This window comes from Harpia harpyja, chromosome 5 (assembly GCF_026419915.1).
Source record: "Harpia harpyja isolate bHarHar1 chromosome 5, bHarHar1 primary haplotype, whole genome shotgun sequence".
NCBI lineage: Eukaryota > Metazoa > Chordata > Aves > Accipitriformes > Accipitridae > Harpia > Harpia harpyja.
Window position 1 is genome coordinate 30769429 of NC_068944.1, and position 27926 is coordinate 30797354.

Here is a 27926-nt window from a genome sequence, read left to right on the forward strand (position 1 = left end):
GACAGAGTAACACTTCGTACTTTTAAGATCTTGAATTCACCAAGTGTTCTGTGATCATTTCAGAAGCACTAAGAAAGCCCCACAGAAAACTGGCCAGCTTGTGCTATAAAACTTCAGCTAGAACTCACCACTGCTCGTGCTGCAAGGACAAGTACTCCTAGTGTTATGGCAGTGTAACATTGCAAAAACACTTCAATTAAAATTTAAAAATCCAGGTCCCTTCAGAAATAGGCATGCTTATCTTTATAAACTAGTTCATGTACAAGAAACAGTTTTTGTAGAAGTTCCTTTTATTTTGCAAAAAATTTATTACTCACTGTTGTACAAAATATACCTAAAACATGTTAAGATAATGTTGACACAACTAGATAGTCTGCAAGTTAACTAGTTGAAGAGAACAAATCTTCACAATTTTTAAGGTGATTCAAGACAGTAACAACGAGTGAATTACACATTCTAAAACATTTCATTTGTAACGCTTTACACAAATGTTATTTGGTACTTAGTATTTGTAAACCTTAACGCTTTACACAGTTTTCATTCACATGATTGGAAGATACAATGAAAATAATGTTTTACAGTTCATTTTTTTAAAGCATCTCAATTACCTTTCTACTCTTGGTTTTACAGAAATAGCTGGTTCAGTTCAGAACTTTAATTTTTAAATGAGACAAACAAGTAGAAGTGATTCCAAATTCGTGCTTTGTTTAAAAATGGACAAAAAATGCAAGTAAATAATTATCTATGTTTGTTGAAATGTAAAAGAAAAAAATGAAAACATTTTTAAGGTGAATTAGACTAGAAAACATTATTTTGATTTCAATAAGTTATTATTTTAACTCCAGAGTGGAAAGTTGGTGACCATCTACTTAAAATAGCCAACGCCAATTCAATTCAAGTTCATACAAATTTGGTCTATTCTTTTAGAACAGTACTACTATTACATTTCATGAGAAAAGACACCATATTTCCAGAGGCTTCTCTACGCCACCCCCCAAGTAATTTTTAAAAGAGTGCATTCTGTTATTTATCCTAGGTCCTTCTGAACTAAAGGATTTTTATATAATTTAAAAAAAAAAAAAACAACAAACCCACCAAACATTAAAAGGCGGGGGGTGGGGGGAGACATTAACATTACCTTAAAAAGCGTATAGCCAATAAGTAAAGATGCAAGGCACAAAGAAGCAAGGAAATCACTAGGGGACAGCTCTTCACCTGGCATAAAGTCAGCATAGCTCCACTGGCATCAGCAGGAGTATCCTGACTTACATCAGCCACAGATCTGCCTACCCATGTACAGCAAAACTAATTTATGTTAGTGATAAAGAAGAGTAGTGTTCAGAAGTGTAGTGTTAGCATGCATTATTTAAATAAAGTTAGTTAGTAACACCTTGGTTCTCATCCAGTATTTTGCTGCTGGTGACTGTCACTCTTACCATGGGCAGTGTACCTAGTTCAGGATGAATTCATCACCACTTTCAAACGATAGACTAGAATACATTTAACATTGGTCTATGAAGTTATTAACCACAGCTACTTATCAGAAAGATTCTGAAGCCCATTTACAGTGTGAAACAGAAGGCTTTAAAAGTACTATTTTATAACTTTGGTAAGTTTTTATAATATTATGGGGTTTTCACTGACTGTAATTTGTGTGGAATGAAGTGCAACCACTGGAAGTCAGCAGCAGCTGTGCACTGAAATTTAGAGCAGCATGACTCTTTGTTGTTACTAATAATTCCTTTTACAGATCATTAGCTATAGTAAATTTTTAAAAATATCTCCCTAAGGCATGTGTTTACAGAGCAAAACCTAAAAGCAGAATTATAGCAACAGAAATAAGTAATTGCACAAGTTTCTCATAGGCAGGAAGAGTTCTTTTAAGGCACAAAAGAATTCCCAGAGTGCAGAGGACAGATTACTTAACCAGGAGTGCAAATATTAAAAATATATAAAACCTGGGAAGCAGAGGCTGAATTCCAGAAATAGGTTATGGCAGCATTCAGGTCTCACTACTCTCATCTGCCAAAGGTATTTTAGAGTTTTGTGTATATATATATATATATAGTGTATATGTATGCTTAATCTAGTAAAATAATAAATGGGATTCAGATGATTTCTGCCAGGGATCTGTGCAAATGCTTACCTCTACAACCACCACATAATACGCTCATAACAGACAGTTTATCCCAGTGTAATTTTGCATCCCAAATAAAGCTATCTTTAAAACACATTATTAATGCAGTGTATGCTAAATCCATTTGAGCTGTATCTTCTGTCAAGTTCTACTTACAGAAACAGTTTAATGAAGTCTGTAACAAGGCAAGTAAAAAAGGTTGTGGTAGCTACACTGGACAAAACTCTTAGCAGTGTTCATCATTTCTGCAATGATAACTATGTTAAAACTCACAAGAAACTGAGGTACAAACTTATGTCAAGTAAACATGAGATTTGTCTTGCATTCATTTGAAGTATGACAGTTACCCCTATTTCCTGATTTTTTTTTTTTAAATCTTTTGTTTCCTTAAAAGAAAAATATATACTCGCATACAATGCTGATATCCTATGTGGTGATGCCATAAATCCCTTAGGATAGCAAGTTTGATGGGTGGTAACCCATTAGGAGAAAAATATATTTTTGAATATTATTTTACATATATACAATATATATATTTAATTTTCAATCAAAATATAAAGTTTTCTAATGTATTCATCAGTATTTTTTATGTGAAAAATGAAAAAGAGTTCTGTATCTCAGTTCATATAAGTTAAAAATTAACAAGGTATTTGATATCCACCAGTAATGGCTTTTTTTTTATTTCTACAGAATTAAAAGAAAACAAAGAAACAGTGAGTTAAAAAGCTTTCCTTCTCCAAAGCCAAATACAACAAAATTTTGAAGCTGAATAATTAATTAAAAGGACAATACCAAGTTTTGCCTTTTAAGGAATCACAAAGAATAGGAAATGTAATCTAAGTAGAAACTAGCATTACTATATTAACATAGTCTAAAGAAAAAGTATTTTTAATCCCTTATTTTTGATGGACTGTGTCTAGCAGAGATTAAAAAAATTTGTTGTAAATTTAAAGTAAGTTACTTACACTCTCACCAGTCTATATTCATTTTGACAAGCCTCTGCCCCCCCTCAATTCCAAAATACCTAATATCACAAAAGTATGACAGCCACTTATTTACAGGTTTTTTCAGCACTGTGAAAGGCACATTTATCTTTTTACACATGTTTCTGCTAATGTCCTAAACTTGGGTTCCAGCTGATCTAAGAAGTCAAGCGCCTCTTCTTCATGCTGATCACTGCAGCAGCCTACAGAGCCAGCCAAGGATCCTTTTCCTTCATAGTTATATGAAAGGAGATAATCTTCAGAGTGCTTCTGTTCTTCATCTTGTCTGCATAGGTGCACCTTCTGCATAGGAAGAGAACACACCTTATTATTTTCTTAAATTGTTATCCTAAACATATTGCATAAAAATAATTTCTTTTGATTTACCTTTCATTGATTAATTTTTAATCAGAGTGTGTCCTCTAATGGATTCCTACATACAAAAAATGCACATGATTGGTCTATATCATTAAGACTACAAAATATAACTATTTAATAAAGAAATCATTTCTACTAATCATGTATGTAACAATAAAAGAGGAAGAACCTGTTTAAATAACCTGTCAAGCAACTAAAATCCACTCGAAATTAAAAGACTGATTTACACATAACTAGTTAGGCAAGTAGTGAGAGTTTTTGATCTCCAAAGCATGGAGTAACTACATTTCTAATGCTGTACATTCATTCTTGCACCATTGCTAAGATAAATACCAGGTTTAAATTAGTACAAAGCAAGCAGTTAGAATAAAAGCAAATAGACATTCTCAGAAAAACTCACAAAAGTAATTATTCTAAATGAAAAATAGCATACTGCCTACAGTTTAAGCCAGGAGAAGAAAGTCATTCACACCTAGGTCTAAAATATGTAAAGGATGACTTTTTGAAAGGGCAATATTCCAAAGGGGATGCAGGGGGGGGATGCAGGGGAGCAAAGGAGAGGAAAAACGAAACAAAACCAAAACCAGAAAGCCACCTTTCTAGCACAAATACATATCTTCCTTGAAAAGTCTGCATATATTGACCGTAACCTACACTCCAGAAAAAAAAGTTTCAGAATACTTACTTCACCTAAACGAGGATGTGTGAAATTATGCCATTCTGAGTACGAGTATCTACATGTATCCATCATAGCCTGTCCTCCTCCTTCTTTAACTGATCCCAGAGTCTGATGTCCACCTCCCTTGACTGATTCCAAGGTATGCCCTCTTCCTTTTACCATTTCAAATGTTTGTTGATCTCCTGTTTTTATTCCATATCCTCCTTGATCACTTGTATTTTGTAGAGGAATTATATTGTGATCCTGAAAAAAGATGGAGTAGTGGGAATACTTTTACTTTTTTTTTTTTTACTTTTTTTTTTTACTTTTTTTTAGTGTTGGGGTTTTTTTTTAATTTTTCATTCAAAAGATGAAACAGCATTCGAGAACTGTCAATACTGAAAATTGAAAAGTCTCCAGCTTTGCACTGTGATATTTTGAACAAATGTTATCCTTAGTACCTAGTGTATAAAGGTCAATAAGTGTTCTTTGGAAAGGATACTACAACAAGGGAGGGGGAGGGGAGAATAAATCTGCATTTAAACATGATATGAGATCCAAAAACTGAATCCTTAGCCCAGTGAAAGCTGTACTATAATCCACATGCTAGCTTCTTAAATTATCATGTGAAAATAATGTTTGGTTTTCAGTCAACAACCTGTAACCCATTAAGCCAGATATATAGTCATATGGATAAATTTCATTCTGTTTCTTCACACATTAATCTGTACACTGAGTGAAATATGGAAAAACTAGTATGGGATCATACTAACTACATTAAAAACTACATTATCAGTTTATAATGGCACCCCATTATGCTTCACAGGCAACAAGAAATTTGACATTTGTCACCATTAGGATTTCTTGGTTTTCAACATGAAGTAAACTCAACGGTTTTTAAACTAATCTCCTTTTCTTGGGGAGGACAAAGTCAGGGCATGGGGGACAGAGGAGAAGGGGAAGAGTCTGAAGAGCTAAGTCCTTCTATATGAACGCAGTCCTGATCTGGACTATGTTCATGGTAGACTGAATCTTAAAAAAGTTTGGATGCCAAAAGCAAGAACGTATTTTACTAACATGGACTGTTCAATTACCACTGGCTCAAAAATCAACTGTATTTGGGGTCATTTTTCAGGGGAGGGCAGAAATTGTACCTGTAATTTACAATGACTATCTGCTAAATTTAAAAATCCTTCTCCAAGGAAAAGCAATAAGGTTTTGCCATAAGCACACTTTCAACATAGGCAAAATAGTAAATTTCTATCTAATCTCATTGTTGAAAATACCTCAAGTGATTAAAATGTTCACCTCAAAGTTCCAACCAAATTATAATTATAAGCAGCCAGGCTAACAGCTACAGGATATATTTAAATATATATGGTACTACCAACTCTGCCTAAAGGAAGAATTTTCAAATTCTTGTTGAATAGCAAAACACATCTAATGATCCCTGCGTTTATTGCTTATTTCCTTTACTAAATCACTTGCAGGTACTCCTGTTCTCAAACTGAAATGCTATGGACATCTTAATTGCGTGTTTCTACATTGAAGCAAATAGACAACATACCATCACTTCCTCTCCTGGAGCTTCTGTATTTGAAATGATTAAATTGTGATTGGCGCAATCATCAGTCACATGTCTGTGCATTACCCCAGAGCCACAGCAGCCACAAATTGTGATCAGGATTACTATGGAAAAGAAATAAGTGAGGAAGATACTATGAACTTTACTTCATAATGGTATCTACTTCTGTCTGATAATGAATTTTGTTGTATTAGCCTTTTTAAATGCCTAAGCATCAAGTATGGTTTAAAAAAACTAATTTATTTCCAAAAAATGCCCACACTCAAAACTGTATATATATGTATACACTTTTTTTCAAATATTGTATGGAGTTTTCACTACACTGTTGAACTATTTCATTCTTCTAAAACGCATCTTGGTTTCCCTGAAAGAAATGCAAGCATCCCTTATGAAAACACTGTGACTGCAAAATTTCACAGTAATAAAAAACCCAGACCAAATCCAGGGAAATAATCATGTCTTATGCCTACAACAAGGTTGTACGTAAGACATTTTTCATGTATGAATACACAGATGTCAAATTATATCATAAGGAACTAACATGCAAGCTAAAGGTCCCAATACCAGAAACTTCTGCTTCACAGAAAAGGTCAACAGAACCCTGGAGGACTTCAAATATTATGTTGCAGAACAATCTTATTTAATTCCTTGTATTCAGCTTATTCCTCCTATAATGCTGCTTTGTGTTGTCATGGAGACTCAGCCAGAAATGACTTTGTGTGAAAGAATCATGAGCAACTAATACCTCTCCTAAACAAAGGACTGAACATTTCATTCAGAGAACCACTCTTTCCTTCTCTTTTCAAGTTGATAGCTTAAGAATAAGGAAGCCCACGAGGAATAGAACACTTCTGCCTAACTGCCCACTGAGCAATCTGATCTCTGAACATAGAAACTTGTGTGGAAATTGGCCAAGAGCCACTTTCAAGCTCATTTAGCTTCTGCAGCTATCAGCCGTCAGCAAGATCTGCATCAGTGGTTACAGCAGATCACCTACTGATGCTGACAGATGGGAAGACAACATCCATGACAGCACTGAGCAGAGGATACACAGGGTAACACCTAGCCCCAATAAAATAATGGGTCTATCTGGGAGGAAGGCAGTCAAGGGGTAGTGACAGAAACCTAGTTGACGTTTCACACAGTCCCCCTACTGAGCATCCCCACATCTGGAAGTTCCACCTCTGGGCTATAACACAAATTTGGGTACCTGCCCTGTTTAGATAAAACATGGATCCATCTAATCTTCAAAACATGTGCAGGTCCCAGTGTTCTATCTACCTGAGTAAGAACAGCTAGCTGAGACTGAACACAGGCAAGACAGGTTGATCATTAACAGAAAAAATGGAAAAGAAGAAAAAAAGAAGAAAAAAAAAAAAACAAACTCTGAAGTATTTGTTACTGCAGCATGTCCTCTGGTGGTTTTTAAAGATGTTGTTAGTCAGACTATGTCTGATTCCAATTAAAAAAAAAAGACCTGACTTTGCTATTTTATATCACTGTCACAGCCTCACTGGTTAACAGCAATATTAACCTGCTGAGAATCTGTTAATCTTTGGGCAACTGCAGTAACACAACATGTATGCAAGGGTTTGGTCTGTTGTGGAAGTATCAAACCTGTCCTTCAACACAGGCCTTCACTGGCTTTTGTAAAATCCCTTGTGAAATTCAATGTCTCAGATACTCCATGTTTTAATCCATGACACAAGAAAGGTCACAAAAAGCTCTAGGAAACTGATTTCAGCATTCCTACAAACAGAAATGTGCATCCCAAAACCAGCACTAAACTCACAAACTTCACCATGCTTGCCTCAAGACAAGATCTGATAAGCACTACAAATCTCATCCTCTTTCAGTTCATGCAGGTTTTTTGGCCTTGCTAACATGAATACACAGAACATCTTACATAAAATGTACTTAAAAGAAAAAAACAAAAAATCCCCACGCAGTAACTACAGCCAAGATGCGAGCAAAAAGCCTGTGATATCGACACAAACAGAGCAGGTACATTAAGTAGTGATGAGGGCTATACAACTGCCTAAATAAAAAAAGAAATGTTTGAATCAAGTTGGCATCAGGTTCTCTCAGCTAATTTTAAAATTAAGTGTTTTGCACTTCATGTTAAAAAACTAAGCATACTTACGCAGCAATAATAGTGATCCTAAGATCATTGCAAGGATGGCCCATACACCAAGAGTAACGTTTCCACCAGGAAGTACACGGATCTGGCTACTGCATTCGCTTGGAGTAACGCAGTCACAGAGGTTAACTGTAACCTGGTTCTCTCCTACCTTTCCTCCATTATCAATCACACTTATAGGAATACTGTATGTTCCAAATGGAATATCACCCTTTGGTGAAAGATACACAGAATTATCTGTTAAAAAAAAAGACAAAACCAGATCTAATGTTAACAATACCTGAAACTCTGTTGTCACAAAAGTGACCGTAATCACGAACTTCCCTTCTCTTACACCTATACTGCTACCAGTTCCACATTAGCTAGTTTAAAGCTAGCTTAAGTGTGTTGACACAAAACTACATCTTGGAAGGATTTATACTTTCAGCACCTTCTAAATGTTAGAACTGAAAAAGCAAATCTTATATAGCCTTCTGAAAAAGCAAATCTTATATAGCCTTCTGACAACATATGAGTTGAAACTCTGAAGCTGATTCAGTTCATTACAGTAAATGACACTATTTGGGCTTACTAGTAAAGACCATCAACTAAACCAACATTTATTAAGAGGACTTCTGGTAGTGTGATTGGAATAATTAATCATAAGCTTAATTTATACCTCTTCCACTCTTTAGCTCAATTGCTATATTCAGTGGGAATGGCTATATCCAGTGGGAAGTAAAATCCATTTAATCTGTTGCCCTGCTTAGTGGCAATGATTAGTGACCACGTGTTTTAAAGGGTGAAAGAAATAATTTGTAAAAAATACGCACAAGACAGGCACTGATGTACATAATGGTTGCTTTATGATGAGGTATATGAAGCAACATGTACCATCTAAAATGTTTTTTCAATTTGCCTAATATAAACCTTGAAACTCTTGGATGTCTTTGCTCTCAGATTTTGGTCTCTTTCGCCTTTCATTAGTGAATGTTTGTCTGAACACTTCAGAATCAGATGCTTTTCAGGCTAATTCATGACAACATAGTAGCAAATGTATGTGCTGCTCTTGTTGCCATCATCTAGCACCCACCAGGAAACCACCATTGGCTATAACTTTTTATACCAGCAAATTTTAGGAAACAGTGATTCCTTTGGTAATAAATTCTTTATCTACTTCTATCAAAATTATAAAAATTAATATAAATATATTAAGGGAGAGATAGTAATGCTCTCTTTCACCCAGCTCAGCTTCACCAAAAATGTGCTGGCTGACAGCAGTACTAAGGAAAAAAACTGCCAGGATTTTTTTAGTAAGCCTCTAATCAATTTTAGGTAAAGTTTCAGTTTTCCAGTTCTCCACCATAATAGCAGCCTAAGAAAAGTTGTATTCTTCTTTGGAGTATTAGCCATTTCATTCTTAAATTCCTTCTGAATTACGAATGTATACTTCCTTCTCCAGAGGTGTTGATGCAATGCATTACATCGGCTTTTGTTCTCCTGCATCTTTTTACATCGTAATTTCAGACAGCAGCTGATTGCTGACCCAAGGACGCTGGGGACAGATTCTTGTTTACACTTTAAGAGGCAGAATACAATATCCTTCTCCTTGCCTTTGTGATACCAACATTCCCACCTTCTTAATTTCTGCAAACTGTTTCAAACCCAGGACAGTCAGGATAAAGAATACTTTAGCTGTTCCCCCTTATTTCTGGCATACTCTTGATCTGTAAGGCAAAGGAAACTGAGGAACCACTAGAGACCATCAGAGCTACCTTGTTAGCCCCACTGACTACACCAATTCCAAACATAAATTCATCCAATCTATTCTTACAGCCCACCCAAGGGAGAAGTAGCAAAGTCTCCTCTGGCAACCTACAGCTAAGTGTGGAGGGGCAAGTCTTAACATACCATTGTGTCGAGTTATCTTCCACATGGAAGCCAAGCTACGGTCAGTTATGCGATATACAAAGGGCGTGCTGTAAGGAGACTCATCACCATCCTGTGCAGTAAGGCAGATTGGTTTTCTGTCTCTGCACATTATATAGTCAGTTTTAGTGATTCGTGGGAAATTCTTGTTACCAGGCTGGATGAAAACTTGAATTGTTCCAGTGCCTGTTTTTCCATCTAGGAGATAAAAATAACTACTTTTAGCACTTACTTCTAACATTCACATATTTATTTCTAGTCCAAACTTTCACAATGAAATATCATCAACTGTAATATCCAAGTTTAGAAGTAGGGTGGAGAGCAGCTGCTGATTCAGCCAAAAAGAGAGAGGGACTTCTCACAGCTCGCTCGGCTGTTTCTCTTTGCTTGGCTGGTTGTAGAATGGATCAACAGCTCCCAAAGCCCCATATTCTGCATGTGCAGACAATGTATTTTGTTCAGTGTGTGTATCTGTGTGGGGACAGATACTGTTCTAACAGGAGGATGAGAGGAGAAAGAGCCCATAAATTAGGGATAAAGGATGCTAAGCCAAACTGGGAGTCAAAAGCAGAAAGTGAAGGTCTCCAGCCTTTTTACTTCTGGAAGAAGAAAACAAATTACACTTTCCCTACCCTCACTTCCCTTGGGAACATGAACACTTTCAGAAACAGTGGCCTTCTTTCTGTCCTCTTCCCTCTGAGTCACCATGGTAGCAGGATTCAGCAGTGACACATACTATGTCACCAAAGTCTACATGCAAGCAGTGAATGAATTCTCCCTCCTAATTACATTTTTTCCAATACAGGAATGGTCAATGCTTGTATATGCATTCCAGTGAAACTCCATCAAGTCTACTTTTTAAAACTTTCTCTTGAAATACCTGATTGCAGATGCATATATCATATTTACTTTACATGCAACAGAAGTTCTAAGCATTTTATATTCATATTATTTACATTTCATTTTAATATCCAAGCTTTGGACAGTCAGAATTTCTATCTGTAAAGCAACCTCCCAAAGTCTGCTCTTTACTTCCGCTGATGTTTAAGCACGTAAGGGTTCAAACTAAATCCTGCCATTGGATTTATAAAGGCAGTCCATTTTTCCTTTTTAATGTAAGATACATATTTCAGAATTAGAAGTGTGACCTATAAGCCTGACATTCTTCTTTGATAATCCATTTGCTACATTTAGCATTTGGGAAGTGAAAGGTGTATTTAATCTTCTTGGCTAGATGATGTTGAGGTAAAACTATGTCTTTTCCTACAATTAATGCATATACCCAAATTAATCAGAAAGAATAGATGATTACTCACATTAAATCAGAAGAAAAACGTGTTTTAGAATGAGAATCTGAATGTACAACCCTTCTTTTACTATCACAGTAATTGTAAGAGCTCATCACCTGAGCCACACATAGGGTGAACACTGTTACAGAACCTAGATGACTGAGAATAAGAGCGCAATAACATACAGCAATGCATACAGCTATTCCTAAGAGGTCCTTTTAAATTAAAGGTTTCCAAAACAAGACACCAAGAAGTCAAACAGAGGAGGAAACAGTAAGAGTTGCAAGGTCAACAACTTTTTTCTAAAAAAGTTCTCTCTCCATACTTCTCTGTTGCCAATTTCACAGCTGCCAGGCGCTACCACTTAAAAAAAATCGTCAGGAAATAAAAGCAATACAGTCCGCAGGAAAATCTCTCAATTTAAAACTTAACAAAGGATTTTAAGTGGGAGCAGATAACTTTTGAAAACACTGAGAATTTATCCTGATCTCTTAAATGCTTTCCCTGCTGTGTAATATTCCCTAAGCACTTGATAGAACTATCCCAAAGACAAGACAATGGACTAGGTGTGCCTCTGGTCTGAACCAGTATAGCTGTCCCCACACTAAATTTGCACATAAACATCTGTTACAGACCACAAAGAATACTGACAACATTCAGTACTCACTTCTGTCTACTGCGAGGACTGTGATATTGCATTGACCTCGTCTCATTTCTCCTACATCTCGGTCCAAGACTTTAATGGTTCTGACTTCACCTGTTCTTTCATCTATGCTGATCCAATTACATTGGCCAGGTGGTATCCGGTAGCTGTCAAGAATAATTTGTTTGTTTAGTTAAAGACCTCAAATACACACACACACATGTATATGTACAGGTACATATATAGATACATGTATTCAGATACACTTGACGTGTGTGCACGCACGCACACACATATATATATACAGCATCAACAACTATTTCCCCTTTCTGATATCCTGCCCATGCTGTACCCCAAATAAACTAGTAGATAACATTGTTTCATACCTTATGCCTTCACTATTTCCAGTTTCTGGATCTTCTGCTAGGTATCTCCCGATACTTGTCCCAATCTCCTCACATTCTTTAACGTCTAGGCGTAACTGGCAGGGTTTAAACACCGGCCCCTCATCCAAATCCTGAACATGCACTGTAACAGAGCTGGTGCTCTGGGAAAGTTGTTGTGAATGTGGTGCCAGCATGTAGGGTGCCTCGTTGTTGACTGCAATCACGAGGATCCTTTGCTTGGCGCTTTCATAGTCCAGTCCCTGTAACAAAGGTGGGGTGTTGTTTTTTTTCCTTCAAACCAATACAAAACTTCGTACTGGTTTCACTGCCCAATTATTAAATAGATAAAACTGTACCACATTTATGTACAAATGAAGTCAGCTATCCTTCTGGAATATCCAGGTTGAGACATAGTAAAGGGACATGATTTAAAAAAAAAAAAAAAAAGTTAAGTTCTATGTTAGTCAAAGAAAAGAACCTGAGGAACTATCCCTAATAAGGTAAGCAACACCACTGTAGAATTTTAGATGACTACTCTGATAGTCAATTACTAATAGAACTGAGATAAGAATTAAATGTGGTGGGGGCTTTTCTCCTCCCATATCTAGTTGGCCATTATTTTAGGTTACATATATTTCCTTTCCAGCACAAGTCAGTTATGCTCCTTGCTAGCACCTACATTTATTTCCTAGTAAGACTTCACCCATTGCAAATACATCTGAACTTGTGGGGTTGATCAGAAAGTATCTACCATTTATTCTTCAGACAACTTCTCCAAGGTCATGGTATGCCTTTAATAGAGCTATTTATATCCTGAAGTCATAATACTCTCTAGTCTATTACAGCATTATACTAAATGTAAGAAATTTCAACTGGGTTTGTATACCAGGGACATAGCTTTAGAAAAAGCTCTAATGACTACCAGCAACAAAAAACATAATAAATAAACCCCCCAAATTTACCTGGCATCTCTACCCTTACAATTTACAACTTCAAATTTTAATATCAATCTTCTCTGCTCCTTACAAGTCACCTGTTATTGCAGTTTTAACAGATAATGAAAAAGAGGCATGAAGAGTCAAAGGGACATGCTGGAGCACAGGTACAGTGGTCCTTTTACCTCACACCTGTAAAGTACCGGGTGTAACAAGTAACTGAACTAACACAGTCTTGTGTGTATGCGGACTCCCTCACATCCCAGAAAAGCAAACCTAAAGTCACTACCCTGCAAAATAAAACCTGGAGAGTTTTATGCTGAGTTAGTAAGTTTAAACAACTCCCAGAGAGAACAAGACTGGAGGAGGTGCTCATCCCTCAACTCCTTTGCCATACTCCCATTTCTGTTAAAAACCCAGCCATGAAGCATTCCTCAGTTACATGCCGAAGTCTAAACAATTCCCAACTGCGGAACCAGGCAAAAGCACCAAGCTCTTCTGAAATGACAAACCAAAGGTAATTCCTTGAAATCTGTGCACACAAAACTGAGGAGTAGTCTGGAAGATGAGTTTTTGTAGGGTACGTACCACACACAAGCCTCACTTGCAGTGCATTATGCAATCTGCTCTAGGAAACAGTTCAGGTCAGGAAGAAAGCATGATTTGTGTGATGGCCACAGATATTCTTTGAATAAAAATGAGTTCTAGACTATTGGTTTTAAAAGCAACACCTGAAGACACATAAATTTTCCTCTAGCAATTCCATTTTTACTTACCTTAACAACACACAGTACTCCTTCATTTGTGCTTTTGTCTGTTGTAATTTCAAAGGACCGATCATCATTTCCTCTTATAATTTCATACACTGCCCCTGAGCCAGGCGAACCAGGTTCATCAAGGTCAACAACAGAGACCCTTAATATTTCTACATTCACTCTGTTTTCCTCCACTCGTGTTTCATACTTGGAGTATCCAAAAAAAAAAAACATCAATTTAAATCAGAGAATATTGTTCCACGATGCAGGACTGAAGAACACTGTATTTAAGTAAGACTACTTAAACCTAAGGGGTCAATTTACCAAGCTGCTGTAATGATTTATTTTGTTTTCACACACTAGCATACTTCCTCCACTCCTCCCTTACACCCTAAGTGAAACAGTAAACCTTTCCTGCCAGCACAGTTGAAATCTCAGCTCCTTCATATACTCAAACTATGACTGACATAATTAAGTCCAGAATTCTCCTTCCAGGAAAGGTAAATTAGCACAGTTCCCTTCAGTTATATGAGCTATAGATGCTAATTTGTGTACAACATGATCAAGCCGAGCATTAGAAAAGGCATTGGGGTAAATTAAAAATATATATATAAACAAACCACATGAACTTGAAGAAAAGCCAAGACAGGTGAAATATATCTCTACTTGGATGGCAACGGATGAAAGGATTTTTTCTTATTTTTGAATCTTTTTAAAGAGCTGTGTTATTCTGTACAAACTCAAGAAGCACAGATAAGAGTGATTCTGAATTAATATTACTGATTATATTCTACAGTAGTGAGGGGAAAGGATAAGGTACATGTATTCCTCATGGATAACGAATTATTCATAAATTTTGTACTACAAAATCTCCTGTGGTATTTGAGGAGTATACATGGTTATTGAGAAATACTCTCTGTCCTGAACAATACAGATAGCTGCAATAAGCAAAGACTTAAGGCTGAGTTATAGCTATTGGTGAACAAGAAGGGTTTAAATAACACTTCTGTAGAAGAAAAAGGTGGAAAAGTATAAAAATCTCGGTGAAAATCCTTGCATCTACTTCACTGACACTAATATTTTCATTTGCAACACAGAATTAGCCAAAAGCTGGTCAAATGGTAACGAGGTCATGACAAATGCTTAGGAATGAATCTGTCCCCTCCCCAACAATGGTTAAATTATGGGATTTCTAAGACTATGCATTGCAGCACAAGTGAATGAATCAGTCAAGCTTTCTCCCAATGGACATAAGGCAAATGACTCAAAACAACTAATATACCAATAGCTCAAATTACCAAACAGCACAACAAACAACAGGGCATTCTCAAACGTCTATATTGGCATTAACTGTCTCAGGGCATTAGGCTTCATATTTGAGGGACAGCCCATCAAGAAATTAGAAAGGGGATAGTCTTTTTTTTTTTTTTAACCTTTTTACAGACATTTCATTTATAAAGACTTACTTGTAACTGTTTAAAGGATGGTGCGTTGTCATTTGTATCTTCAATTTTAATGACAGCTGTTCCTGTAGTGCACAAACCAAAAGGCTGACCTGCCATATCTCTCACTTCAACTAACAAAGTGTAACTGGGTACCAGCTGAAAAGATGAATAAAAGCATACAGAAGTTTGACATACTCATTTTTTTAATCACATAGTTACACACAAGAGTAGAACTAAATATTTTACTCCTGTTCCCCAACTCTGCTCTAAATTCAGTGCTCTCCTAGAAAATGGGGCAATTGGCTTTGGGGCTTTTCCCCTATAGTTCCAAAAGGAAAACAAGTAAAATATTTTTCAGTGGCTAAGCAGCACCAAGTTTAGCATCTGTTAGTAATGTCTATGCTATATCCTGTATCCAGTAAAGCTTCTCACAATGTCAGCATTATTTTCCAGTACCTGAAGTTTTGGAAGATACAAACAATGCACTTCCATCTGCTATCTATATCTCCCTTTGGAGCAGCAGAGTATTCCCTTAGGCTTCCAGCTGGTAAAGTGTTTCAGTGCATGTGTCTTATTTTAGTGAGGATGACCAGAAATGGTGCTGCAATCAGCCTTTGTTTGGGCTATACGTGACAAGGCAACATCTGCTATTTGGCAGGGTCTGGCACAAAGGAGTCAGTGCCCTTATCAGTTCCAAGGAGATCACTGATAAGCAGCCCACTTAAATCCCTGACTTGAGTCACAACAGCTGAACGCTTTTTTTAGCCTGATTAATACCTGAACAACCTAGGGAAGGGGGACCCAGGATGGGACTGGACACAAAACGCACGAGTTTGTAAATCAAGCCAGTAACTCCAGTTCCAAATGCCTGAAAGTAGCATTAGGTTTCTCAGGTGAAGGAAAGAAATCTCCTGTTCCACTTCATATGTTCATCCTTAAAAGACAGGCAGTGGACTCATTTTTCAAGCTTTCCTTCCCTTAGTAGTCACTGTGATTGCTTCCTTAGAAGTCATGGTGATACTCACAGTCACTGCATTTTTCTCTTGTTAAAAAAAGTTGAGCAGCGTATCTGCAAGTGCACAACTTTGCAACACACTGCTAATGTGGATTTTCAGCCATGAAGCAACACAAGTATGCCAGAATATGACTCTTGTTATCCTCAAAAACAGATGCACCCATAGCAGTGCTTTTTTCTAGAATGACTGTCTTATGCTAGAAATACTATTTTGCATTACACATGCCTGTCAATTTTTCTACTGTAAACAATCTCCCACATTTTATCCCCCTCCAAAAAAAAAACCCCAAATAAAATAAAAACGAAAACCTCCTGTGTCTTATTTACTTGCAAGTTAGCTGATAAGAACAAATGGTTTGCACTTTAATTTTAGGAATTAAAATTACTGTTCAGGTTTCAGATACTGGAGATATTTCTGTTAAGTATAGGATGACTACTTCCAGAAAAGTTGGTTCATCTTCCCTGTAAAGAAGCAAGAAGCACCTCAAATGGAGCTTGATTAGGAGGAAACAGTGGCTCATGGGATTCATGAACAGAGGAAGAATAAAAATCCATAGGATTTTTGATCCATAGGTCAAATAGGAGAGCAGCAGGAGGTCTCCTGCCAAGATTAGCTAGAATATGACAATCTATGCAGAAACTCTTTGGACCAATTACAGGTCTCTGGAAAGCTTTGGAAGCTCCTTAGAGAAGCAAACAAAAAAAGGGTGACAGAAAGATTTATCTGGTGATTCCCATGCCAGCAATTCAGAGTTAAGCTATCTGTGTGTGCTAGATGACAGCTAAAGATACTTCAGGAAAGATCACCTCTCTGTCCAGCTGAGGTGATAATACAGCAAGGACACCTGTGTCACCATGTAAAGAAAATGCTGGGGTTACTGGTGGGTTTTGTGACACAATGCGGTATTTCAACGTAGTATGCAGAGTATAAGGCTCATCTCTGTCCTCTGCAGTCACTTTTCCAACAACTACACCTGTGAACATAATACAGCAATTTTTAGTTCCAGAAAAATCTGTAAATAATAAAAAATTATTTGAACAGGTATTTCTATTTTAGATACATGAAAATAGCTGTTTGGTCATTTAGCTCTAAATGAAAATAATATTAAGAACACAGTAAATAGTAAAAATACAATAATAGTGCAAAATTGCCTACTTTAATCCTCTGGCTATTTTTTTTCCTTCTTAGACCAAGTTGTAATTATTGCAGCTGTCAGGAAGAATAATCGAAAGAAATACTAAAAGGTTGGATTTCAGTTAGTGTTTTTGACAGTGACTTCTAATTGAGCATCCCAAACACAGCTGAAGAGGAGTGGCCGGCAGGGGCTGGAGGGGGAGGTTTGCTGCTTTCTGACATGGTTCAAACTGCAGTACTGCCTCACAGGGAGTGCTGCTGTACCTCATCCTTACAGCCCAAGTGGTTTTGGAACTTCACATTAAATCAGTAACTCACCCACTAAGAAGTAGAGCAGCTCAGAGAATAAAATGCAACTGGTGTTTTGGGGTGAAGGGGAAGACATTTTACTTCCTTTTTTGTGAAGCAAGTTAGACTTTCCTCACTCTATACCCCTAGCCTAGGAGATGAGCAAGGAATGGCAAACCATGGCTTTTGCATTCCTTATTCTCTGGGGTCCACCTTTCTCCCTGCTTTTGTCCTCTGTTACACAGACACGTGAAGTCAGTAAGAGGCAAATCCCTGCCTTTTACAGGTATGGGCAGAAGCAAGACTTTCTCCTCCTGCTGCCCTCTCCCAGGAAAAGTCCTACCTTAGTTCATCAGCTCAGACAAGTACTGTAAGTTTAATCAAAGGCATTTTACAACTTAGAACACCACCGATTTATTTGTTTAGGAAACTAATCTGTTAAAAACTGCTGTTCCATCAATCAAAACATTTTATGGAAACAGGTGATTTTGGATGAAATGAAAAGAATAATGTTCTGAAGTTCTTACACCGTTTTAGGAACATTGAATCATCTGGGTTTAAAAACCTCTTTTTTAAACAATACTTTTCACTATGATTGAGATGGCATTTTCGAATTTCTAACCATTAAGAAATCTTGAGCTGCTCTTTGCAAATTCAGCTTTTGCTGTAAGAAAATACTCCTTAGGAAATCCCACTGAAATTGATTAAAAGGCAGGATTACACCTAGTCATACTGGTACATAACTGAGCTGAGCAGTGGTAACTATGTTCCCTGATTTAAAACAATTCTTACCAGGCTTGGAATTTTCAGGGACAGAAAACTCAAAAGCGTCCTGTGTAAAATATGGAGCATTATCATTATCATCCTCTATCCTGATTGTATGCACAAGTGGTACCTCTGGTGAATAACCATCTGGAGTGGTTGCAAAGCAAATGATCTGTAAGACATAAATTCCGTAATTTGCTTCATGCTTAAGCAACATGAAGTATTATTACACTTTTATTTCAATGGAGGAGTCAATAAAATGAAATACAGCGTGCCAAGCATACCCTTCTCAAGACCAGGCTCTTCAGCCACATGGAAGGGGAAGTGACTGATACCTTATGATGACAGCAACACAAAACCTTTAAATGCATTCCAATCTTTCCCCTTTCCATTCCTCACACTATAAGTATTTGAATCATTTTCTTTTTTTTCCCTAACTCTATCAAACGCTTTTGCCAAGTCTCTTGAACACACTTTTTTTCCAGGTATCTATGAGGCATCCTCAGCCTTACCAAAAATTCAGATTTAAATATGGCAAATTAGAACAAAATCAAGAGCAACAGCAAAACTATTTGCCCATTACAACATAATTTAATAAAGTGCAGTAATAGGTACTGCAAATTACCTATTTAGAAGCTGTTTGTTTCTACTAACTGCCTTCTTACACTTCTCAGCCAGCAGAGAGAGCAGTGTACCTTGTTAACAAAATACTAAACCTGAACAGCTTGAGAAAGAGAGGCTCAAAAAACCACAGCCGTCTAGAGTTTCTCATGATTTTGTTTTTATGCAGACCTTTCCAACCTTCCCTGAAAAACTCTGGGATAACTTCAAACTCCTCCCAAAAGTGATACAAATCCAATACCTCACTACATTTATGATGTAATTAGAGTCTAAGTGAAAAGCAAAACTACTCTCAAGATCGAGATGGCCAGCTATTTCTTTATTTGTCACTGATCTCATCTCTACAACACCAAAGATATTACTCAGAACAGAGAGCTGATTCCAGATCTTGTCTGTTCCCAGTTTCCCCTGTAACCCAGCTTTCAAACATATGCATGACAGAAAAAAAGAAAGATTTAATTGTGTTTACACAATTTAGGTCTGTACCTGAAAGCTTGGATATTGTTCACGGTCTACGGCACGAGTAGCAAAGATATTTCCAGTTTCTCTTTCTATGTAAAACAAACCCTTTGGATCTTGATCGATTCCTGGTCCACTTGCAGAATAATAAATGGTGTAGTTCTGAGCAGTGTCTGACTGGACCTATAAAGAACACATTTTTAAGCCCAAGGAAAAATAGCAGCATCATTCTAATATAGTCTTCGCCTTTTCATGATCATATTTAGCACAAGCAGAAACTCTTCAAAAAAACAAAAACAAAACTTGATTTAATTCTACTTCTTTAGCAGCTTAAACTTCACAGAATAGGAGAACAGCTTGCTATGTAACTGCCTTCCTTTATAATGCATGCACATGAGAAGGAGTAGTTAATTCAAACTCAGAAATGTTTAGGACTATCGAACAATTAAAGAAATGACAGTGTGCATAAAAAAAATTATTTTGAAATCTAACCTCTCTAGAATACTGCACATACAAGGCACATTCAGATACAGATGGCTTATTATTTCTGTTCCCGTTCAAGAGATTTTGGTTTTAGTGCACTCATCGAGAATGTGATTTGCAACTAGAGAAGAAAAAGCAAAAGAAGGGGAGGGAAAGAGAGGGAAGGGAAAGAGAGGGAAGGGAAAGAAGACCACCTAGAGTATAGTCCGGAGATATGCCAATTCAGGTAGCCTCTCTGCATCTCATTACAAGCACCAAGGAGGTAACATTAGCAGTTATCTATTTACAAACACTCTCCTCCCCAAATACTTTCCTTACCTACTGAATGCCAGAAGCTAGGAAGGTAAGATTAGTAGAAAAATGATTGCTCTGCACAGACTCTGTTATTACACTTGTCTCTACACATCTGCTACCAGCCACTCTGTAATCTAGTGAAGGCTAGATGGACCTATGATAACTTTAGTTCTTGCATTTCTCTTTCACGCCTACTTGCTTTCTTACAGTAAGTACTTTTCTTAATAATATAGGCCATACTCAGTCTTCAATGCTACAGGTATACACCTGGAGCTCCAGAAAGGATGCAGACATGCAGGTAAGACTTCCCCCACTCTGTGTCTACAAAACCTTTTTCTAGGCAATGTTTGAGGGGGGGTGTTGTTTGTTGGTTTTTTTAATTACACACTTCGCTGATTTCCAGGCCAAATAGCTCTCTTCTGATAGCATGCCTCCCTCCTTTTTACAACTTTTGCACACTTCCCGTTCACCCCAACAACTATGATCACAAGTTATTTCAGCTACAAGATCACAAGATACACAATGAACAGGACAGAACAAGACAGAGGAATAACAGCAGAAATGGCATCAGTAGTATCAGAGAGCTCACTTTTGTTCTTCTTTTATGATAAAAGTCACATGCAAAACTAGCTTGTGTCATAAAATTAGGATACATATAAAATATACCTGCTGTATTTGTAGTGGAAAAGGTCCCAGGGAGTTCTCTATCATAACAGATGGAATAGGGCCCCACCTTCTTTTGGTTCGCTTGAGAACTGTATCTCTAGCATGCCTAGTCTTCTGTGTCTGGGTCTATAAGACAAAAAGACAGGTAAGAATATATACATATATTCTTAACTGTGTATATTTTTGCTTAACTACTGTCCTGTGTTTCCAACTTTTTTCCCTCCATTCCGGTTTTCCCACTGACCATTTGTTTTTCCAAGGTCTTCACTTCTGATTATAACTGTGATAGTATTCCAAGAGTTTTTCCATTCATTGTAATACTTTGCACGAATAAAATCTGCTTTAATTCCTCAAACACGGGTTTTAAGATTCTTGGCACTCCTGATTAAGCTCCTTGCTAGCATCTCCCATTTCAGAAAGGAAGTCTGCTGACTTAAGTGACACAGTAATCAACAACTGCTAAATAAAAATACACTCTACACCAGAGTGCTTTGCCTGATTATTTGAATTCCAAAATTCAACTCAGTTACCCAGCATGAAGCTGTACTTTGTGAAACAGTATTTCAAATAAGTAAGGTATCTTAAATGAGAAGCTCACCTTTTTTTCATCTTCCACCAAGCTAACATGTATTTTCTCTTCTACTTGTTCTTGAATGTCTTTAAGTATTATGGTAAAAGTTTTTTTCTCAGCAGACAAAGAAACAGCAGATGTTGTGTACACAGAACCATCCTCTAGAATTTTGAAGTTCCCATCACTGGAACTGATAAACTCTGCAGACTGAAGGCATTCTTTCAAATCAACTGTAAGAAAAAATATTCAGACAACTCAAACAGCGAAACAATAACATCCCTCACAAAACAAAAAAAATTCCCTAAGTAAAAATTATATCTACTGACACACGGAGTCTTCAAAAATTTGGTCATTCAGTATTTAAGCATCACAAATATAGATTCTAGAACCCATTTATGCACTCAAATTTGACCAAGTTTACATGAATTTCCGCTCTTGTGTTCGTGTTTCCTAAAGGCTGTGGGTGCTTCATGGATATCTTTTGACAAGACACTATTACACTGGTAAAATTATTACACTGGTAAAATTATTGAAGCATCAGAGATGAACTAATACATTTAAATGCAAAAAACATTACTGACACACTCATGATTGGATCAGTAGCTATTACATTTGCCTTGTGCTCCATGCCCCACAAAATCAGTGAAGATGATTAATTAATGCAAATGCCCAATGGAGATACTACAACTCAGAAGTTTTGCCCTCAGGAGGAAAGCACTGACTGGTACTATGTGATTTAATAGTCTTGGGAGGACAAAGGCCTTTAAATTATGAGGCAGACAGATGAGAAAGATAAAGACTAACTCTAGAAGAAACATGATAGAATCCCATGCACTTTATAGGAAGTACCAGGTAAGTTCAGCATACTTCTCAGGTATTTTTACTGCATTTGCTATCACTTGTGGCTGAAATACACTTTAATGCACTTCAGTAAACTTGGTTCATCAGCGAGTAATTCAGCACTAAAGCTGGAGAAAAAGCAAAATCAGAATAATCATAATGAACTGCAGTAGGACCACGGCATTAAGCAAGAACGATTTGGCACCTGAAAAAGATGAAGGCCAGAGACCTAAACTCTAAACTAATGATCCTTGCAGAGTACAAGAGGTGTCAGTGTCATGTTCTCAAAATCAAAACTTTTCAATACTTGTTCAATGATATCATAGTGGATGGGACCATGCTCTGTGAAAGCTGATATTGCAAAATTCCCAGAGTAGATTCAGAATTTCACCCCATATATGTAGATGATATTTTCAATAAACTAAATTTCATTTCCCTTTCAAGAATGCAAGAACAGATGGGAAGCATAATTATAAATATGATGTGATTTCTTCCTTCCTCTTCTTAAGGCTTCCTTTTAACTGTTCAATTAAATATTTCCTAGGCTTTCTATAGGAGTGCAGCAGTGACTCCTCTCCCTTGTCAATCTGTACAATGAAAATTTAGTATTGAAGAGAATATCACTGCCTCACTTAAAGGTGTCTCATACTGCTGCATATTACAGCACTGCATTTCCAAAAATACCAAACTGGAGATTTTGTTTCTGATGGTTATGCGAGTCAACATTATGCTCAGTTAGCCATAGCTTCGTGGGACCTTTTTTCTTTACAGACTCTCATATACATCGTGTAAGTCAGAAATATAAAAAAATCTTACAACAACCAGAAAAATCCTGACTCATTTTATTGTCAAGCTATGGCTCTTGTATCAATGCAAAATATATTATGCTTTCTCAATAAATTTTTAATTAATGTCATTCAAACTATAAAGGTTTTGGTTTTTTGGAAAAAAAAGTTTAAGTTCAATGTTATGCAATTTCTTTCACAGCACTGTAATAACATGAAGCCTTGTTTTTATATAAATCAGGTTTATTTACACAGAGAAATGCTAAAGTTTCTGAGAACATGTTAAAAAAACAACTGCAACAACCTTCCATTTTAAAATTTCATGGTAAGGTCAATGAACTTTCATTTTTAAGGCTAGATTTTCCGAGCATTTGTACTATGATGAACTACCAATCCACTTTACTTGTTCCTTCTGTAGGAATGTGGATTAGGATCGCAGATTTGGAGCATATTGCTCTGTTGTCCTAGGACTCTCACAGGGCACCTCTGAATTCTCAAATTCAGTCTCAGGCAGTACAGAACCCTGGAGCAGCTCCTATGCCACATCTTGAAAAGCTGCCTTTCAAAGGCTGGTCTGAAAAAAAGAACTGGGCTGTTTTCTGGTCTCCCCTATTCCTCCCAGTCACCTGCACATTGCCCTAATCCGAGACAGACTATCCAGTCGGACAGGACCACCCTCCCAACCGAACGCGCATTTGCAACACGTCCCCTTGCGGGCCCTGAATGCCCCAGCACCGCTGAGCAGTCACATCCGTGCTTCACAGATCAGCAGCTTCTGGGTGGTTGGTTGTATGGTGTTGTCTTCTTTTTTTTTCTTTTCCATTATCCAAATGACTTACTGCCTTCTTCATATGGGTCTGTGGGTTACGGGTGCACTTTGGAATATCAAGAGACTTAATTAAACACTAAGCCCTAAACTCCAAATTTTGAAAACACTAAACTGCCATTCTAGTTTTAAAATAAATACTGTAACCTGACAATAGCTGTTTACGCAAAAGTCAAATGGATGCACGGAGCCAGTGTTCAAATCCATAACAAACACAGGGCGTATCCTTCATAAAAAAGGCTGATCCAGCTGTTTAACTGGCTGTCCAGTCATCCATTCATTCCATTAAAAAAAAAAGTCTCCTTCGCTGTTAACAGCATCTCCAGCAAAGGTGTAAAGGTGTATTGTTAAGACAGGCATCTCGCAGTTTCTCACCTCTGCCAACTAATGTGTCAGCCTCTAGTTCAGAAGGAACGTGAAAAATTACTTTCTTGCAAGCTTCACAGCACAAACTCAGTACCTAGAAAACAAATTAAGAAATCAGGAAAAAAAAATAATAATAATTACACGGTATTTTGAATAATAACTACAGACACTGAAGCTGCCTTTGGTTGGTTTGTTTTTTTAAGACAAGCCAGTGAAATGGCACGGAAAGCACTCTTCAGCTAAAAATTCAGGTACTGTGCAGCATAGCATTTAAAGTTTCAAACTGGAAACAAGATCTGACTACTGCTCCTGGATCTGTCCATGGCTTGTGGGTTGTTTTTTTTCTAAAATCACGGCAGCATTGAGATTAACAGCAAGAGTTTCCTTTGACTAGAAGATATCAACTACACTATTACTTTAGTAGTGGAAAGGTAAAATACAGCTTTGCCGTGCACTCTCTCCAATAGCATTCTTGGCCAATTTAGATCCAGCGTCTCTAAGTATTAAGGTTCAATCCATCAACACTCAGTTTGCTAGAACTGTGGTGATGCTTAACATTAAAGGGAAAAGTGTCTTATGAAAACCCCATGACGACACTTGCACTTCCATATCACTTTGCATCTTCAAAGTACATTCTCAACAAACTAATTAAATCTAGCTTCACCAATTAGATATGACATAAATAAAACGTTGTGTATCACAGCAGTCCACTCCCATATAACCAGTTACAAAATGGGGTCCTCTCCAAAATTCAAATGAGTAGTAGATAACCAGACATTTTTATAAAAAGAATCATATGGAGGTACAAAGATTTTCCTCAGCACAGAGCAATTGAGCCCTGACCTCAGATTATTTATATATATATGTATGTGTGTATATATATATATCTTGCCTAGTTTCTATCCAGATGTTTAAAATTGTAATCCAAAAATCACACAGCCAATTAAACAAAGAAATAGAGAAATGTAAATAAATGTAGTCACCCTTTTAAGTACATTTACTCTTTCAGGATGAAAGTCTAGCAAAAAGGAAAGTAATTTTTATTTTGCACATACCTTTAGGATTAAAGGTATAAAAAAGTAAACAGCTAATGGAAATTCTGAAAATGACTTGTGATTCTTATTAAGAAAATATTTAAATAAAAATACTTGAAAATCTTTAGGACATTAGGAACCTTTAGAAAAACTATGACCAGCTAAAAAAATAAAGTTGAAATGTGGAATTTAATCATTGCATTAAAGCAATTTAAATGCTGGGTCTACATCATAAAAGCTCTTCATACTGTTCGTTATTTATATACACAGATACAAAAATATGTATGTATAAAACAATTTAAACATCCCTGCTTATGTATTAGACAGACACTCTCTCCTGATAGATGTTGTATTAGTTTTTAAGTTATTAAAATCACAACATCTTATTACATTGTTCTAAGATATTTTAAGAATCAATGACATCTAATTTTGAAATAGTAATGCCAAGCTAGTCTGATGTCAGCGCGAAGAACTACTGAGGAGTTAAACAAGTGTAAATGGTAGTTATTTGTGGATATCAAGATATAAGGAAACACCAGGTAAAAATAAGCTGTGATGTCCTTTCACTTTATACAGAAAAGACACTTCAGCAGTTTTTGGGGTTTGGGTGTTGTTTTTTTCCTACTTGACAGGGGAATTTCTTTCACTTTTTTTTTTTTTTTAATTACATATATGAATAAACTCGCTTGGGTTTCTTTGGGTTTTATTATTAATATCCTAGCAAAGGCAGGCATGCATAGTGTCTGGAATAGTAACACCTTCATTAAAATGTGCATATATAACCAATACAAAAATAATAAATTCAGTGCTTCAACACTGCCGAGTATTTTTCTTTCCGGCTCAAACGATCACCTGCCCTTTTTTCGTGAGCGCAATGATAATAGGGAAGAAAGGGGGTAAGAAACGAAAACCAAATCACTCACTCATCCACTAAAAAAAAAAAAAAAGAAAAAAAAAGAGAGAACTCCCCTGCTCTCCCCGACGATGGCCTTTCCGTAGCTGATAATTACGTACAAACACGGTAAATTCAAAGTAAAGGAAATCCCTGAAATTGTTCAATGCACAGCTAACTCTTCCAGAGGAGCTTAACACACTCCACACCATACGCACAACCCTTCCCATGGAAAAGGGACAACCGTCGCGGGGGGAAGCAGAGGAGGAAGATTTAACTAAAATGAACTGCGGTTTAGTTTTTTCTATGAATGACCAGAAGCAGCACGAACGACCGGAGCATGTGTCCACCGCGTAACCTCACGACACACGCCAAGAGCCGCCCGACCATCACTCCCAGAGTTAACCCAACAACCTACCGGTCTTCTCCCTCCGCCGAGGCCCCCCGCCCCCGTCCCCGTCCCCCCCCCCGGCTGCAGCACCCCGAGGTGCGCCCCGGGGCCGCGCAGCCGCCGCGCAGCCACCGCGCTCCCCCGCGCGGGGCGCGGGCTGCCGGCTGCTCCTGCGCCCGAGCGCGGACCCCGCCGAGGGGAAAGCTTCCTGGGGACAGAGAGCCAGAGATCAACCCCGCGAAAGTTCCTCCTCGGCGCTGCGCACCCGCGGTGAAGCAAGTCACCGCGCGGAGGGAAAGCGCCGCGGGCTGCGCGGCCGCGCACCGCCGCCGGCCCGCTCCGCTCCCCCCGGCGCCCACCCTCTCGCCCCACTCACTCGCTCACTCACCAGGAGGCCGAGGACGAGGCGGGGGGCTGCGGAGGCCATGGTGCGCGGCGGTGCGCAAGGGGGTGCGCAAGGCGGGAGCCGCCGCCGTCGGTACTGCCGCGGCGAGCGAGCGAGTGCGCGGTGGCGGTGCCGGAGGAGGCGGAGGTGGCGTGTCTCCGCGGTGGGCCGTCTCCCTCTGTCCCCTCCCGTCTGCCAGAAGAGCCGGCCGGTGGGGAGGGTGGGACCGCGCGCAGCGGCGGCGACTTTAATTACTTCTTTTTTTTTTTTTCCACCCCCCCCTCCCCTCCACCTTTTGGGTAATGCCTGTCCCGGGCACGGCGCTGGGTCGCCCTGCCCGCCCACCGCCGCGGCGAGGCGCTGGCCCTTCCCTCCCCTCCCCGCCCCGCCCCGCTGCGGCGCCGGCTGTGCGCGGAGATGCACCCGGGGAGGCTCATCTCCGCCCGTCCCGTCCCCGTCCCGACCCCGTCCCCCCGCCCGCGGTCCGCGGCCCGCGGCCGGCCTGCCCCGGTGTGCAGCTCCCGGGCGCGGCCCCCGCCCCGCCGTCCCGCGCTGCGCGGGGAGCAACGCGCCGCAACGCGCGCAGCGACCGCGGCCGCGGGTCCCGTCGCGGCGGGGCGGTGTCAGCCCGCGGCCGCCATCACGCACGGAGGCCCGGCCGGGTCGGGAGGCCGGTTGGAGGAGTGCGGGGGTGTTACCGCGGGCGAACCCTTCGGGTTTTTTCGGCCGGATTTCTTTTTTTTTTTTTTGGGGGGGGGGGGGGATATTCTGCTTTGTTCCAGGGAGGGTGTGCTCACCTGCGTCTCCTCGGTTTCGGAGCGGCTTTAGATGAATAAAAGCAAAAATAAACGGAGAAACGTGGTTGCAC

General features: G+C 38.6%; 1 protein-coding gene across 2 annotated transcripts; it reads right to left on the reverse strand.

The window, feature by feature from the left end:
• Positions 1-289: 289 nt before the first annotated feature.
• Positions 290-27292, reverse strand: LOC128141730 (desmocollin-2-like). 2 transcript variants are annotated; one of them, XM_052786807.1, is made up of 17 exons: positions 27062-27292; positions 24366-24450; positions 21567-21769; positions 20969-21094; positions 19553-19708; positions 18473-18617; positions 17065-17231; positions 15264-15398; positions 13819-14004; positions 12108-12367; positions 11746-11888; positions 9772-9987; positions 7885-8118; positions 5724-5845; positions 4184-4420; positions 3508-3553; positions 290-3423 (listed from the first exon to the last, which is right to left on the reverse strand). In XM_052786807.1, the coding sequence occupies exons 1-16, from the start codon at positions 27098-27100 to the stop codon at positions 3518-3520; spliced, it is 2490 nt and encodes an 829-aa protein (XP_052642767.1). In that variant the 5' UTR covers positions 27101-27292; the 3' UTR covers positions 290-3423; positions 3508-3517. The 2 variants fall into 2 exon arrangements, with proteins under 2 accessions (XP_052642767.1, XP_052642766.1); XM_052786806.1 differs by lacking the exon at positions 3508-3553 and having other exon boundaries at positions 295-3423; positions 27062-27285.
• Positions 27293-27926: the final 634 nt, after the last annotated feature.